Consider the following 14,647-nt stretch of genomic DNA (forward strand, 5'->3'; position numbering starts at 1 on the left):
CCCAGGAGAGCTGGTTCTGTTTTGACTTCACAGCAAACATCCATTTGATTGTGTTTATATTCCATTTGACTGCACTTTGTATGAATGTACTTGATCAATCGTGGCGTTAGCTTTAAAATCATTTAAGTTTAGAGTCTAAAACCTTTATCCATTAGCTACCATGTCAACAGCATCCGTTTGCAGTTTGTCTCTAAAAGTCATCACGGTGGGATGTGTGCCCTGAGTGTAATTCTGAGCACTGCTGTTTTTAAAATCTTTATCTGTGTGAATACTACAGGACAATTGTTAGTTAAATATATGAGTGTGAATGCTGAGCAAGCATATTTGCATATTCTTCTTCTCCCATTTGTTTATTTTGATCGCTAACTACAGCCACATACTTCGATGTAACAGATTAAAGCGATTAAACCATTCAAACAAAAAAACATTCACTTCATTCAAGACATTTCTGCTTGCATATTTTAACGATATGTTTATAAAATTATATATTTCAAATATATATATCTTTTAATTATCATCAAATCCCTTTGATCATGGCAATGAGCTATCATCACATTCCTTTGATATTCGTATACCACAAACATAGAATGTATATAAAAGTTAAAATGTTTAGCTCGGCTGTAATGCCCCTTGATGTTAGTGGCCAACCGGGGAAAACAAATCGAAGAAGAACATTTTTAGCTCTCGTTTCCACAGAACTGTTAAAGCAGTTGTAGTGGTATTTGTAGTGAGCTGATAGAAGTGACACTGGTGACTGTTACAGGTATCAATCATGCCTGATGGTAAGGTCCTGTTATCATAGTGTGTTAAATGGAAGTTTTGGTTGATTGGTGAAATGACACCACCATCAGTATCTCAACACTCAAGACACAGAGATATGATATGTTTGGGGGCAAAGTTAACACACGTGACCATTACAACAATTTCCAAAAGTGTAGCTTTGAGTCTCCTTCCAGAAATATACAGTAGAAAAACTTGGGACAGAATCGTATATATAAATGCTGTTTAATTTGGTTATAGTGATCAAGTAGTCAGATTACAGTGATCATTAAAAAATGTATGAAGAACTAAATTTGACAAAGGTTTTAGAAGATTTTCAGACCTGCTCTTATTCTAGAGATGATCACATCCACTCTAGCTCTGAATATTTCCATATTTAACTGTATGTCTTCATAGCAATGGGAATAGCCACCTTTATTGAGTTATTAAATATCAACATGTTTAATAACATTACGATGTAACTGTAGATATCTTTACACAGTATAAAGTTTTACTCTTGTTCTCACCCGCCATGAGCAAATCAGCTTAGTAACGCATGGAGAAAAAACAGTCATAAACATCTGGATACAGCTGAGTTTTTATCTGTCAACATTTCAGAAAAGAAGGAGGAGGCCAAGAATAAGGTTCATCAAGACGCAATTCATCAAGAGACGATAAGAAAGGAGCAGAGACACCAGATGCTTTACACTAAGTTCACCATCAACCCACTCAAGAAACGTAAGGACAGCTTTCTATCAACCCTTTTTACCCAGTTTAAATTCTGGACCTGAAGGAGAACTTATTTGCACTATTTATTTTCGGATTCTTGAAACTATTCCACTAAAAACTCCTTGTTAAATTAGATGTCATTGAAAAAAGTGGTTTGTATCTGCTGTTTTATTACACTGATGATAATGTATGAAAGCTTTTTGTTTTGTGTTCTTCTCCACTTTCTCACAGTGCATGTCTTGTCAGACAAACCCACGGTCAGTAAACCAAAAGAGACGATTGAAAAGAGTTGTAAGTTCACATGGATTCTCTTCTATCCCGGGCGAGGGCCTGAACGTTGGACATCATGTGTCACATCATCACTTCTCCTCTTTTTCCAGCGGAGTTGATCGAGGCCTTCCACTTCGCCCGACAAGTTCCCTCCAAGAAGTATCCAGAGCCGGTGACTGAGAGTCACGAGATAGGATGGAGCACAGAACCACTGGTGAGGGAAACAGGCTCCTGTTAGAGAGAGTTTTAATCTCTCATAGGTTTTTAATCTGACAACAGAAAGAAGGTTTTAAAATTAACTTAACTAACTAACTTTCAGCGTTGGATTGGAGCTATTTATGTACAATATATTTTTCTTAAATTATTCTTACGATGATGTTTAGTGGTAAATACATGTAAGAGACATGAACAACCGAGCAGCGATTCTATTTCAATATCAAAAAGTAAATAGTGTGGCAGCAAGCAACTGACTTCAGGTCTGTACCTGTAGTCTGAGCCGAAGTCATGATCCTTCAAACGATAGAAGACAAAAAATAAATCTTGAGTTTTACATTTGGTTACATCTGCAGTTTTGAAAGTTGTAAAAATAGGAGCCACAGAGCCATTTGCTCTTCTACAGTCACCTCAGTTAAAATCCAACTCTTGGATGCAGAATCAGAACCATGTTGCTCCTCCACAGATTCCATCAGACCGCTTTGACAGAAGGTTCAACCACCACCGACAGCGCAGCGACATCACCAGAGACATCTGATACACAAGAGGTCCCTCGTCTCTTACACCTTAGAGGAAAACAGTTAGTCCCTCACCATTACTCGGTCCCGGACTAAAAGACAACTCAGAGGAGGGAACTCTGCTGAAACCATTCACCTACAATGAGACCAGTGAGTCCAGATGTTTCAGCTCCCTGTAAGTTTAAATGATTAAATCTAAACTGAGAACGACCCCATGATATTAAGTGAGAGATGGAACATGATCAAATACTTCCTGTTCGTTATAACAAGTCGAGGTCAGATCCTGGTACATGGCACCTTGAGAACTGTGGTTGCTCTTGAGTCTAGACTGTTAGACTGTGGTATAATGTTTACATCTGTTTGATTCTGTCTCTTTATCTCACTCTTAAATTGAACATGTGTCTTCTTTGTCTCCCTCCAGTCTTGTCTTTTCTCCTGAACCCCCCTGACGATGTCTTCCTATCAGTTGTTTCCTGTTCCTATCCCTGATCTGTGCAGAGTCTCACCCGAGTCAAATGTTTTCCAGAAAGTTTCCCAAAAATGAATTGTGTATCTTTAATTAATTAAAAAAAAATCTTTTGAAGATATTATGGATTCAAGCTATAGTGTGAGTGTGTCTTTACGCAGGATGGTCTCATCACAATTTCGTAGGAAATGCTACTAAAAGTAATGCACTAGAATTCGTATGAATTCCACTAAACTGTGAGTCAGGAGGCTGGGGTCACGTGACCTATGCGCTTCTCTCTCTTCCTGAAAACAAAAAACATGGCGGACATTCATCTAACCCTAACACTATATGAAAAATACATATGAAGTCTGCACCAAGGTGATTCAGCAGAGTGACATCAGTAGGAATCAGCTGTTCCTGAACCTGCTGGTCTGGGAACGGAGAACCCTGTAGCGCCTCCCAGAGGGGAGGAGGGCAAACAGTCTTAGACTGGGTTGTGAGAAATTGAGTTATCAATGAACAAAGATGTCTCTTACTTGGTCTAAAGTGAAACATATGATTGTGTATAAAGCAAACATACATATTTTGACCATATCTGGCCATTAAATACCACTTAAAACAGATTTGACAGATTTGATCCAGCTATCTCACATAATAGTGAAAACACATTAGAACTACAAAAGATGGGAACAACACACACACTCACGTACAGAAACGCCATTCAATTTGTAGTTCTCTGTATGGTTCTTCCTGGTTTAGATTAGGGTTGTGAAAATAGGTTTTAAAAAACATATTAGTGGGTTGTTTTTTTAACCATGAATGAAAATATTGAAACTGAAACACACACATCTCGACATAGATATCATCAAAACACATTTTTATTAAGAAACATTGCTAAATTATAGCGTTTTCCACCAGGAATACAGCAATCTCCACCATCTTGCTTTATCAGAGTGCTGCCGAGCTCCGAAAAATGTAGCGCTAAAAATTCGTATGATTCTTTACGAAAATGTGGACATAACTTCTAGTATGATATCTTAGGAACCATTTCATGAGACCACGTTGCTTTACGGCTGCATGTAAATGTGGGCTTGTGAAGTTGAAATAAATAAAGAAGAGAGAGACCACAGAAGTAAAATTAGCGATAACAAACCACAATTTGGTAAATAAGATATTTTATAAACCTGAGTCATAAATTAGAGATAGGATCAGATGAGTTAATGATACTTCTGGTGATACGATTTGCAACCTGGTGACTATTAAAGGTTAAAACCACGGACTGTATAAATGTTTGAATTGAGAAAGCACAGTATTAACGTAATATTTCATGTAAACCTCACAGCACTCGATGCAGTCGTCTGTGCAGCGTGAGAGTAAAGTCCAAACCCCCGGAGGAACACAAGCTGCTATCACCTTTAAAAAAGTTTTACAGGTTTTAGTTCAACTGTAATGATGGAGATGGAAACAGTCCAGGAGCTGTTAATCATCACGAGTCACACAGGTCATAGAGCAGTGTTGAAAAAAATATTTTACAGCAACTTCAGCTACGATTCATTACTCCTATGTATATAATACGGACATGTGCACTTTTCAGATCACTTAATCCTTACGTACGTTACCTCGCATGATGGAAGCTAACCCTGTCAGCAGTTCGACCTCGAGTTGAGAGGTCAGAGGTCAGACCCAGCTCCTCCCTCTTTGTCCAAATATGGCTCTGAAATTGCAAGATGGCGCTTAGCAAATTCTAAACTCTCGGCTTCAAAACATCAGTTCACAAACCAATGGGTGATGTCACGATGCTGTTTAACTGTTCTTTTCATTTCAGTCTTCATTTACTTTAAGTACAGACTTCAATTTCAAACTTTTCACTTAAACTCACAGTTTTTTTCAGTTATGCATTTCTTCTGAAGCTATTCAACTAGTTCAGTTCATATTCGTCCTTGTCAAAGTTCATTTTCTTTAAAGACTTCATACATTTTCATCTCTATTCAGCAGCTCGTCATTCACGCTGCATTTTCAGCAGGAAATACATTTTCTAGTTCTATTCGAAATTCATACCAAAATAGACATAATAAGAATAATGAATAACAATGTGTTGGCCTTGTGCTTTGAACATCAGGCAGACATTAATATCGTCTGCTCAAAAGAACATTGGGAAGAATTACATGCAGCCCCGTTCACCTTGAAGATATCAGATGTGTTTTTGGAAACTAAATTAATACAAAAGGGAAAAGTGACATTTTGTTTGATCATTTTACACAAAATATTGAGGTTTCTAGTGTATTGACAAATAATAACCTTAATGTTATTGTTAATAATAAAGCTTATTATTAATTAACAATAAGTCATGAGGATTTAACTATTATATTCTAACTTCAAAGTAGATAAAAAGTTAGTGTTGTTGATTTGGTTGAGCTCCCACCTGCTTCATGATAAGAGCTGAGCTGTTCTCTGTCCACATAGTCAAACACATGTTGAAGTGAAACCAGTCTGTTTTCAACAGTCCACACAGGACATGTGATGTGGACAGAGTTAACACACACAAACACACACACACACACACACACACACACACACACACACACACACACACACACACACACACACACACACAAACACACACACACACACACACACACAACCCAACACACATAAAGTTTCGGAGGAAGTGGTGGGTTTACAGGATTACCCAATTCTCTAAAAACGTTCTGGTGACTGATACATGTCTTCTTCCTGTATACATTAATTATTAGTCAGATTTGTTTGATTTACATAAAGTGAAAGTAAGAAGATAAGTGCATGTACGTCCACAGAGGCCCAAAAGTTTCCTTATGAAACTACATTTAAATTCCAGATTTTTCTTAATTCAATTTCACACACATATAAATATCAGTCTGCCAAACGTGTCTGATGATTTTCTTTCATCAAGATCCATGATTTGGACTAATTAGCTATATTAAGGACTCATACTATTATTTGGTGTCGGTTTTATTTATGATATTTAAGTACATTTAAATTGATCACACTTAAAACTATTAACTATTTATATGTTATATTAACTTCCACTTTGTCTCAACAATTAAAAAGCCATTCGTATAATCAACTGTTGTTAATGGGCTTTTTTTAATTTTAAGAAACAAGCATCAGTTCCTGGACTATGGAGCCACTGGAACCAATTTAAAATATCTGTCTAGCACCAGTGTATAAAGGGGGGGAGGGGGTGGGGGGGGTTGTGGACAGAGACAGAGGTATCCGTCGTCTCCTCAGATCCCAGAGTCGGAGTCAGAGCAGAATCAGTAGCTGCTTGACATTAACAGCACAGGTATCGATGGCTCATCTCGAACATAGAGAGGATATCAAACCTGCGGGCTCCTGAATGATGAACCACGAAAAGGTCAATGCAAAAGTGGATTCTTTCTTCAATTCTTATCTCTCTCTCTCCTTCTCTCTATCGCTCTCTGTTTCCTTACATCTCTCTGTCAGACCTCTGGTGGTGTATTGGCTCAGAGGGAAAGCGAGGGAGCGAGAGAGAGCAAGAGAGAGAGAGAGAGAAGGAGGTGTAACTAATGGTTTTCTGCCAGGTTCGGCTCCTGTCGACATATAATCCATGTTAATAAATGACTCCTGAGGTCATCACTTTGTAGCTGCCAGGTGGGAGGAGAAAAGGAAAGGCAGGCAGAAAAAAATTTGTGTGTGTGTGTGTGTTAAAGAGAGAGAGAGAGAAGGAGAGAGCGAGCTACGACCAGGGTATGTAAATGATCATGAGCGGAGGAGATGATATTCATGTCCATCATTTTGTGCAGCACATTTGGTAAAATGTTCATTTCTGCCTCATTGCTCCTCTAATAGAATCCCAGGTACAACCTTAACACACTGTGACACTTTATTAAACACTTCTCTCATGCACTGCTCCCACACTTTCTCCTGAGCTGCCACGATAACTAGCAGCGATGCTCGGAGTTCGGAGATTCGATTAATTTCTTAAACCCCGTCTCTGCTCTGCTTCTCTATAGAACTTCTGCTTTTCCTTTCACTCCACTCTGATGCTCTTCCTCCAGACGCTTCACGCTTGTTCTGGAAACGTCTTTCAACATCACACTTGCTTTTTTGTTGCTTTTGTCGTTTTCTAACTTCCTCGGTGCAAATCCAAACCCTCCGGTCAACCAGCAGCAGTCGTGGTGAAAAGAAACAAATCCTCTATTTTCCCTCCAGGACCTTTGTATTTATTGAATTTTGAATCCATAGCTAATCTAGGAAAAGGCACTTGAGCCCCTGAGTCTGGCACAGAGGCTGTGATGTAGCATATGATGCACAACTAGGTTCACAAAATGTTCATATATTTCTTTCAAAGAGGCTTCACATTGATTTTACACACAAGTCATTTACTGTATATCCACGTGTTTGGAGGAAGCTAAGGAGCCAGTAGAGCTGGGATTAGAGTCACATGCAGTTTGGTGGGGGCAGGTAACTGACCCCTGATCAGCATCATGCATTAGACGCTACAAGCAGATATTATCCTGCAAGAGCAGATCGTGGAAAAAAAGAATAAAGAAATGTTTTATCAGTGTTTGGCTGATTTGCTTGAAATACTCTATTTTCACTTGTCTTGGTTGTCTGGATATCAATTCTGTTTATTATGGTTGATCCAGATGTGTTATTAATTTTTCTGTTTCCAAAAACGTCTTCTCTTTTTGTCAGAGCAGTGAACACAAACCCCAAAATTCAAGCTGCACTCACAAAACATCTGAATGCTTCAAAACTATTTTATCTTTACTCAAAACCAAACACTGCCGTCAGAGAACACACAGTCAGCTAATGCATGAACACAACTCGGCAATCATTACACACACTACATACATTTTTTTAATAAATATAAAACTTAAGGGAAATTATTCAAAAGAAACAATTTGAAGGCCATTTGAAAATCCAACAGCAATATAGCACAGATACAGAATGTCGGAAAATTCATAAATAAAGGTCTGAGAAAACTGTATCTTGTGATTGTGTGTTTGATTTTTTTCTTACACGAGCACGTGCACACTCCCGAGATACCACAGTCAAGGTCGGAGTGTGTGTCACGGACCATATGTTCACTGTTTTCAGCTCCACCTCCTCTGTGCCACCGACCCGGGGCTGAGAGGAGCTGATGTCCTCATGAATGAGTTTAAACACACAAACCAGCACAGATCAGTTCACATGCAGCAACAAGGGCTTTATCAATGAAACGATGAGTTGCAGCATTTCTCTGCACCACTGGATGGCAATGCACCTCCTCTCTCTGCATCTCATCCCCCCCCCCCCCCCCCCCCCACCTCCCTACCCACCGTGTGCTCCCTCCTCTTCTCTTGCCCTTTTCCCTGCGTCTCCTCCTCTTGTGCAGGAGGAAGATTACGATCACCGGAGAACACAATGAGGATTACCAGATCGATATCGGAGGCAATCGCTTTCCTCCATCTATTTTACATGGTCTATCCCTCCATTTCCTCCTCCTCTCGGTCTCTGTCAATCACCCGCTCCCTGTGGTTAATTTGTGTTCTCATCCTCTGCCCTTCAAGTCACTCTTGTGCTCCCGGGTAAGGGGGAAATGAGAGGGATACAGGGTGGGGTGGGGGTGGGGGGGGGGGGGGGTCTGGGGGCAGATAAGAAGAAAGACATGCTCAAATAATGAAAGGAAATAGATATAGCTGTGTGATGGGGGCAGCGATGAGAGATTCTGTTTCCTTTCCATCCACAGATACTATTGATTCACCAGGGAGAACGTGCACTCGCAGTCATAACAGGCAGCGCCGTTAATTCATTACACAACGGCCAAGCAGGCTGAGCTGCAGCTCGGGGAGAGACGGCAAAAACCATTTCACACACGGGCAGGGATTCATAGCTGAGTGCAGACGAGGAAAAAAACACCCAGAGGTAATTTTCTGTCCTCTCCTCAGACAGACTGAGGCCTGAGGAGAGGAGGGGAGAGGAGGAGGAAGGGAGGAGAGGAGAGGAGAGGGTGAGACGAGGATAAGTGGATGAGAGGAAGAGGAGAAAGAGGAGAGAGCGGAGATGAGAGGTGAGGAGAGGAGAGGAGAGGGTGAGACCAGGATGAGAGGAAAAGGAGAGAGAGGAGAGGAGAGGTGAGGAGAGGGTGAGACCAGGATGAGAGGAGAGAGGAGAGAGGAGAGGGGAGAGAGGAGAGAGGAGAGAGGAGAAGAGAGGGTGAGACCAGGATGAGAGGAAGAGGTGAGGAGTAAAATACAGAAATAAACCCAGGTGCACACATCCACACTGGTCCAAAAATAACAAGAGGAACCGAGGAGCCATGTTTGTCCAGTTCATAGGAAAACAGCAAACTGGTAAATGAAATCCTAGAAAAAGAAATAAACTCAGGTAAACACTTTTCGATAGGGGTGTGAATGTGCGTGTGTGTGTGTGTGAATGTGATTGTGTATGTGTGTGTGTGTGTGTGTGTGTGAGGGAGAGAAAGGGACTCATCTTTTATGCATGAGTGTTGGTTTTGCTGCACTTGCAGCTGTGCCTGGGTTACTTCCCAACTCAGTCACACACAACTGACCAGCAAAGCGTCTCACTGGGTTTGAACACACATCACTCGACCCAATTAAAACCGTCTGAGTGTTAAAAGATTTACTGAATAAAAAAACAACCTCAGAAACATTAAGTAAAACATCATATTTATGTTTATTTCTACGCTGATGAGGTTTGTTAATATAATAATTCCACACAAGCATTTGTTTGCCTGTTTGTGTGTGGGTTTGTGTGTGTGAACATTGTGTGTGTGTGTGTTCCCAAGCAAACACCACATTTCCTGCGTCCAGCTGAGTAACAAGCTGGCCACACACATACGCACACCCACACAGACACACACACACACACAAACACATCAATTACATAATGAATCTGCCTGAAGTCAACCCGGGTTGCTAAAGTCTGCTTAAACCCATGGGCCGTTTCAACAAATGCAAATATTACGCAGGAACGTGAGAAACACACACATATTTGCACACAAATTAAACATGACTCTACAGATGTGTGTGTGTGTGTGTGTGAGTGTGTGAATCTCATTGATATGCAGGAGTGAAGGCGTGTTATTGGTTCCTTCGGGCTCGTTTGGGGCTAATTAGAGAGAGTAATGAGATAAGAGGAGCTGGAGAGGGAGGCGACGCTCTGATGGATGCGGGGGGGAAGAGACGGCATCTCAATGAGGAGAGACTTCGAGGGAAGGAGAGAAATCACATTAGAGGATGAAAGGGAGCAGGAGGGAAGGTGGCGAGGATGGAGCAACGCTGGGAATCGATAGATGTGGGGCCGCGAGCTGGGAAACGTTCCACGTCCCGAACTAAAAGCTCACAACAAAGAAAACTGACCTGATCTCTGTGGCTGACATGTTTCTGCTCACTCTCACTTCACAAGTGTGTTTTAATTGCATCATTTGCATATCTGTCCCCAGTTTAAACTCATGGGAACCAGTAGGAGAGCTCTTCTGAGGAATGGCAGGAGTCGCGGCTCTTTGAAGGAGACGAGGATCTTATGGCTCGATTCATTTCCAGAAGGTTCATCTGTCTTTTTTCTTTCAGGCAGGATCGGAACAGTGGGGCATATTATAACAAATATTAAAAAAGAGCTGAAATCCAGTTGCCTAAAGGTCTAGAATCAATATTTCAGTAACATTAGTTATACTTTTTTATTGCATATTCTTGAGGGCACCTGAGAGATGTATTATATTTTATATGTTTTTATATCATAGACTGGTGTGACTGGGAATTGTGCATGCTATCCTTTTTTACACACTACACAAGTCGAGACAATATAAGAACATAGGTGAAGTTGCTTCTAGACATTTTAATGAAGACAAATTATATCTTTGATAGAGATTGATGATTGTGATCTGCACCAACTGTGTAAGAAAACCTCACAGGGAAAAGAACAAGAGTAAGAAAGACTCACGACAGGAGGAGGTCGGGGATCAAACCACCGGGAGAAAAAGTGATGTGGGCCTAAAGTTGCCCGCTTGTGAAATAGCCAATGTAACCCTTTTTGCAAACATGCGCAGCTCTGTAGGAATGTGGACGTAAAGTGAAACCCTGTGTAAATGGTGAATATGGTCCAAGTAGCACATAACAAATAAGATCCTCAGGAAGAAACAACTGGAATCTGCAACTTCCATCTATCGCTCGTGTTTGGAAACTTTTAAAAACAGATCGAAACCTTTGTGCACAAAATTACTTAATTAGCCGCTGATTTACATCAGCCCGATCCACAAGTTGCCTCGCAGCCCCTCAGGCTAATAAGAGTTATCATCGACTTTTGCAGCAAAGTTTCTGACCAATCAAACATCGGGGTCGAGGGTCATCATTAGCAGTGCAGGTTAGATTCCCACGAAGGTCCCTGAGGAGGTGACCCCGGTGACAATGAGGGACAAAGACAACACGTCTGTAAATGTGTGTGTGTGTGTGTGTGTGTGTGTGTGTGTGTGTGTGTGTGTGTGTGTGTGTGTGTGACAGAGTGAGTTTGTGCAGCTTGGTTCTAATTGGTTGGCTTCCCCTCACCAATGTGCTCACTTCTATTAATAGAAGTGCAGACTGGCCCCGGCTGGAACCTGATGCCTCTCGTCTCCCTCGCTCTCTCAGAGACCCCATCATCCTCTCTGCCGCTTGTTTACACCCCGGGTTTCTCTCAATGAGGGAAACTGTCCTCCGCCTCCCTGACCTCCTGCACCTCCTCCTCCTCCTCCTCCTTCACCTCCTCCTCCTCCTGCCACCTGCCCCTCTCCCCCTCCCAGTGTGCTCTTTCAGCCTGTGTCCTTGTTTAATAAGCCGATCTCCCAATCATTAATTAAACATCATCACAAGCCATTTGTCTGAGCTCGGCATCGACGTGGCCGTGCATCCGACTCCTCGGCTTCTCTCTCTCCGAGTGTCGCTGCTCACTTTTACTTCTCCCTCTTCAGTTTCCCTCTCTCCCTCCTTTGTCCCCCCTCGGGTGGTCTCTTCTAACATTAGTCAATTATTCATCAGGCTGATATCTGCCCAGGAGACAAGAGCCAGTGGATAGATGGAAAGAGAGAGATGCATAAATAAAAAGGTAAAAATGATATATCCGGCGTCTATTACGCGCCAAGCAGCATTTTGTCCAGGGCTGTGTGTGTTTGTGTGTTTGTGTGTGTGTGTGTGTGTGTGTGTGTGTGCACGAGTGTGTAGCCCTGGGTGGAATTCCGGCGGGTCTTCCGGTGAAGCACTTTCCCGATGCAGAAAATCTGAGCCAATGATGGTGATGGATGGAGAGAAGGGAGTCTTGCAGCAGGAACGGTGCCAGAGCGACTGGGGCCTCGCCAAGTGCAGCAGGGAGGTGGTCAAATAAAGAAGATAGAGAGATGGAGCAATGAAAGGCAGAGAAGCACAAAGGGATGGAGGCGAATCGAAGTAAATGCTCTGGGAGTCCATACGCAGTCTGTCGCTGCGAAAAAGCGAGAGCCGGAAATTGTGCCATCTTGTTATGTAACATCTCTGCAAGGCCAACATCACAAACTGCACCAGCAGACATGGACGTGTGATGAACGCTGTGCAGACGCCTGCATGGAGAAGCTGCAGCGAGATCCTGATGGAGAGAAAATGATATAATACAATAAAATAAAAATTACACAGAAATACTGTTGAGCATCACATTTCACGGTGTCCGTTCTAAACCTGCCTCTTGGTAAAGGGTTGTGTCTTTGGCCTGTGTTGATGCTGGTGGTAGTTTCCTTTGTGAAACTCTAAAAGTGACCTGTGGTGATTCAGTGAAGATCGAGTGAGCTGATCCCAAAGTGAAGAGTCGGTTGTCGTTGCTGTGAAACACAATGTCCCCTCTGATGAGTCCCAGCCGCCTGGTTGTCTGTTTATTCAGTTTATTAATAACCAAGGCCTCACGTGTCCAAATCAAACCAAATCCAACACAACACTTCCTTGAGCTCATAACATCACACATGCCAAGTTCTTTCAGATATGAGTTCCTCACACAGACAGACTGGAAATGTTCAAATCGTTTAAAGTCGGTTTAATGGACGAGTTCAAAAGTTCAATGGTGGAACGTTGTTGTGAGTCATTCAGGATTAACTGCAGTTTAGAAACTTGGACGCTGTTTCAAGGATGCATCCAAAAAAATGCATTTTCCCCGCTTGTCATTACACAGAGTTTTCAAGATAAGAGAATTCCCTAAAGGTATAAGACAATGCTGAAAGTATAACAAGGCTTAAAGTGGCTATAATTAATATATATAAATATGTTTCTAAATATACTAAAAGAGTTCTTGGTTTGAACTTGCAAATATGAAAAAGTGGGCCAATAAAAAACAATGTGATTGTGCATCATCGCCTTGTTTTGTACATTTGAACTCTACCAGCCTATGAACTATAAACCCTGTGATCAACAAGTACTTAAACGTCACATCCTCTTATATATTTTCGTATCTGAGCGCGGAGCTGTCTTAAACAGAGGCCTGATGTGTCTGCACCTGAATGCCGAAATCTAAAGTTCGTTAACCGACCGAGTTCTGGGCCATTTAACCGTTCATCAGCGGTAAACACCAGCGTGGAGCCTTGTTCTGTGTGGGAAGAGAAACGGGTGCATCGAGTTCACACCTGTTCTCTCTGGAGGCTGTCGCTTGAAATTCATCCAGAGTGAAGGAGCCACTGATGCAGCCTGACAGAAGCTGTGACTCCAAAAAACAACGTTATGATCTTCACAGTTTATTGAGACAGGAGATTGGATTTCCCCCTCAGGTGTGAGCATCACTAGCTTGTCTGTTTGAAGACGTTCTGAGGCTTTCGAGGTTTGTTTCCAGGTTTGTGTTAAAGTGAGACGTTTATATTTCGACATTGGGCTGATTACGTGTCTTAAATCCCCAAAATAGGAGAAAACCATTGCAAGCACATGTAGATAAAGATGGACGCCTTGTCACCACCTCCTGCAACTAAACAGAAATCAAGGGCAAATATTGTAGATACAAAGGCAGCCATCTTGTGCCAAAAACATCAGTTGGCAGTAGAGGTGGCACTGTACCGGCCAATCAGGAGTCAGTCTCAGCTGTCAATCGTGATGTTTCACCGTTTTATAGCAACAAATAAACGATTAAAAACAAACTAGTGGGAAAATGAAACCGTATCAGAAACTGTAATTTGAATTTGGTCCATGTCTCATCCAATAATAAGTTTTATGACGCATACTGCAGCCAGCCACCAGAGGGCGACTGAAACAGATCCACTCATATTTAATATTTTCTCTTATCTGATCACGAGTGAGACGTCTCTTACACCTGCCTCCTCTTTGTCGTCTCAACACTTTCTCTCATGTGTTTGCACTGCCTCAGTTCTGTTCATCTCTGGACTAGGAATTGTATAACAGGTGTATTGTACGTTGGACTCAGCAAACCCTGCTGGACGAATCTCTGAGGACACTGCTCTTCCTCCTGAGCTCATAATAGCCAATTAAATAATAATGAGCAGGTTAACCTTTGCTGTGCTCGGAAACGCCACTCTCCCCCCGGAGCTCACATCCTCCATTACACCGGTGAGATCAATTAAAACCGACGAAAACTCATCCCTGCAGAAGGGAGAACTCACAATTTACACTGACTATGGCTTCATAGAGAGCGTGTCACTGGTATCCCCCTGTGTTCGGGGTCGTTTGACAGAAGTCGATGCAGAGAAGACGTTTCCAGGAGCCATTCACTC

At 42.0% G+C, this 14,647-nt stretch overlaps 1 protein-coding gene across 1 annotated transcript; it reads left to right on the plus strand.

Moving 5' to 3' along the window:
- The first annotated feature begins 772 nt into the window (after positions 1-772).
- LOC128429524 (protein FAM183A) lies at positions 773-2,509 on the plus strand. The gene is made up of 5 exons (XM_053415519.1): positions 773-782; positions 1,378-1,497; positions 1,720-1,779; positions 1,869-1,972; positions 2,438-2,509. Exons 1-5 carry the CDS (start codon positions 773-775, stop codon positions 2,507-2,509), a joined length of 366 nt encoding a protein of 121 aa, XP_053271494.1.
- The last annotated feature ends 12,138 nt before the right edge of the window (positions 2,510-14,647 follow it).

Source organism: Pleuronectes platessa, chromosome 3 (genome assembly GCF_947347685.1).
Source record: "Pleuronectes platessa chromosome 3, fPlePla1.1, whole genome shotgun sequence".
Lineage (NCBI taxonomy): Eukaryota > Metazoa > Chordata > Actinopteri > Pleuronectiformes > Pleuronectidae > Pleuronectes > Pleuronectes platessa.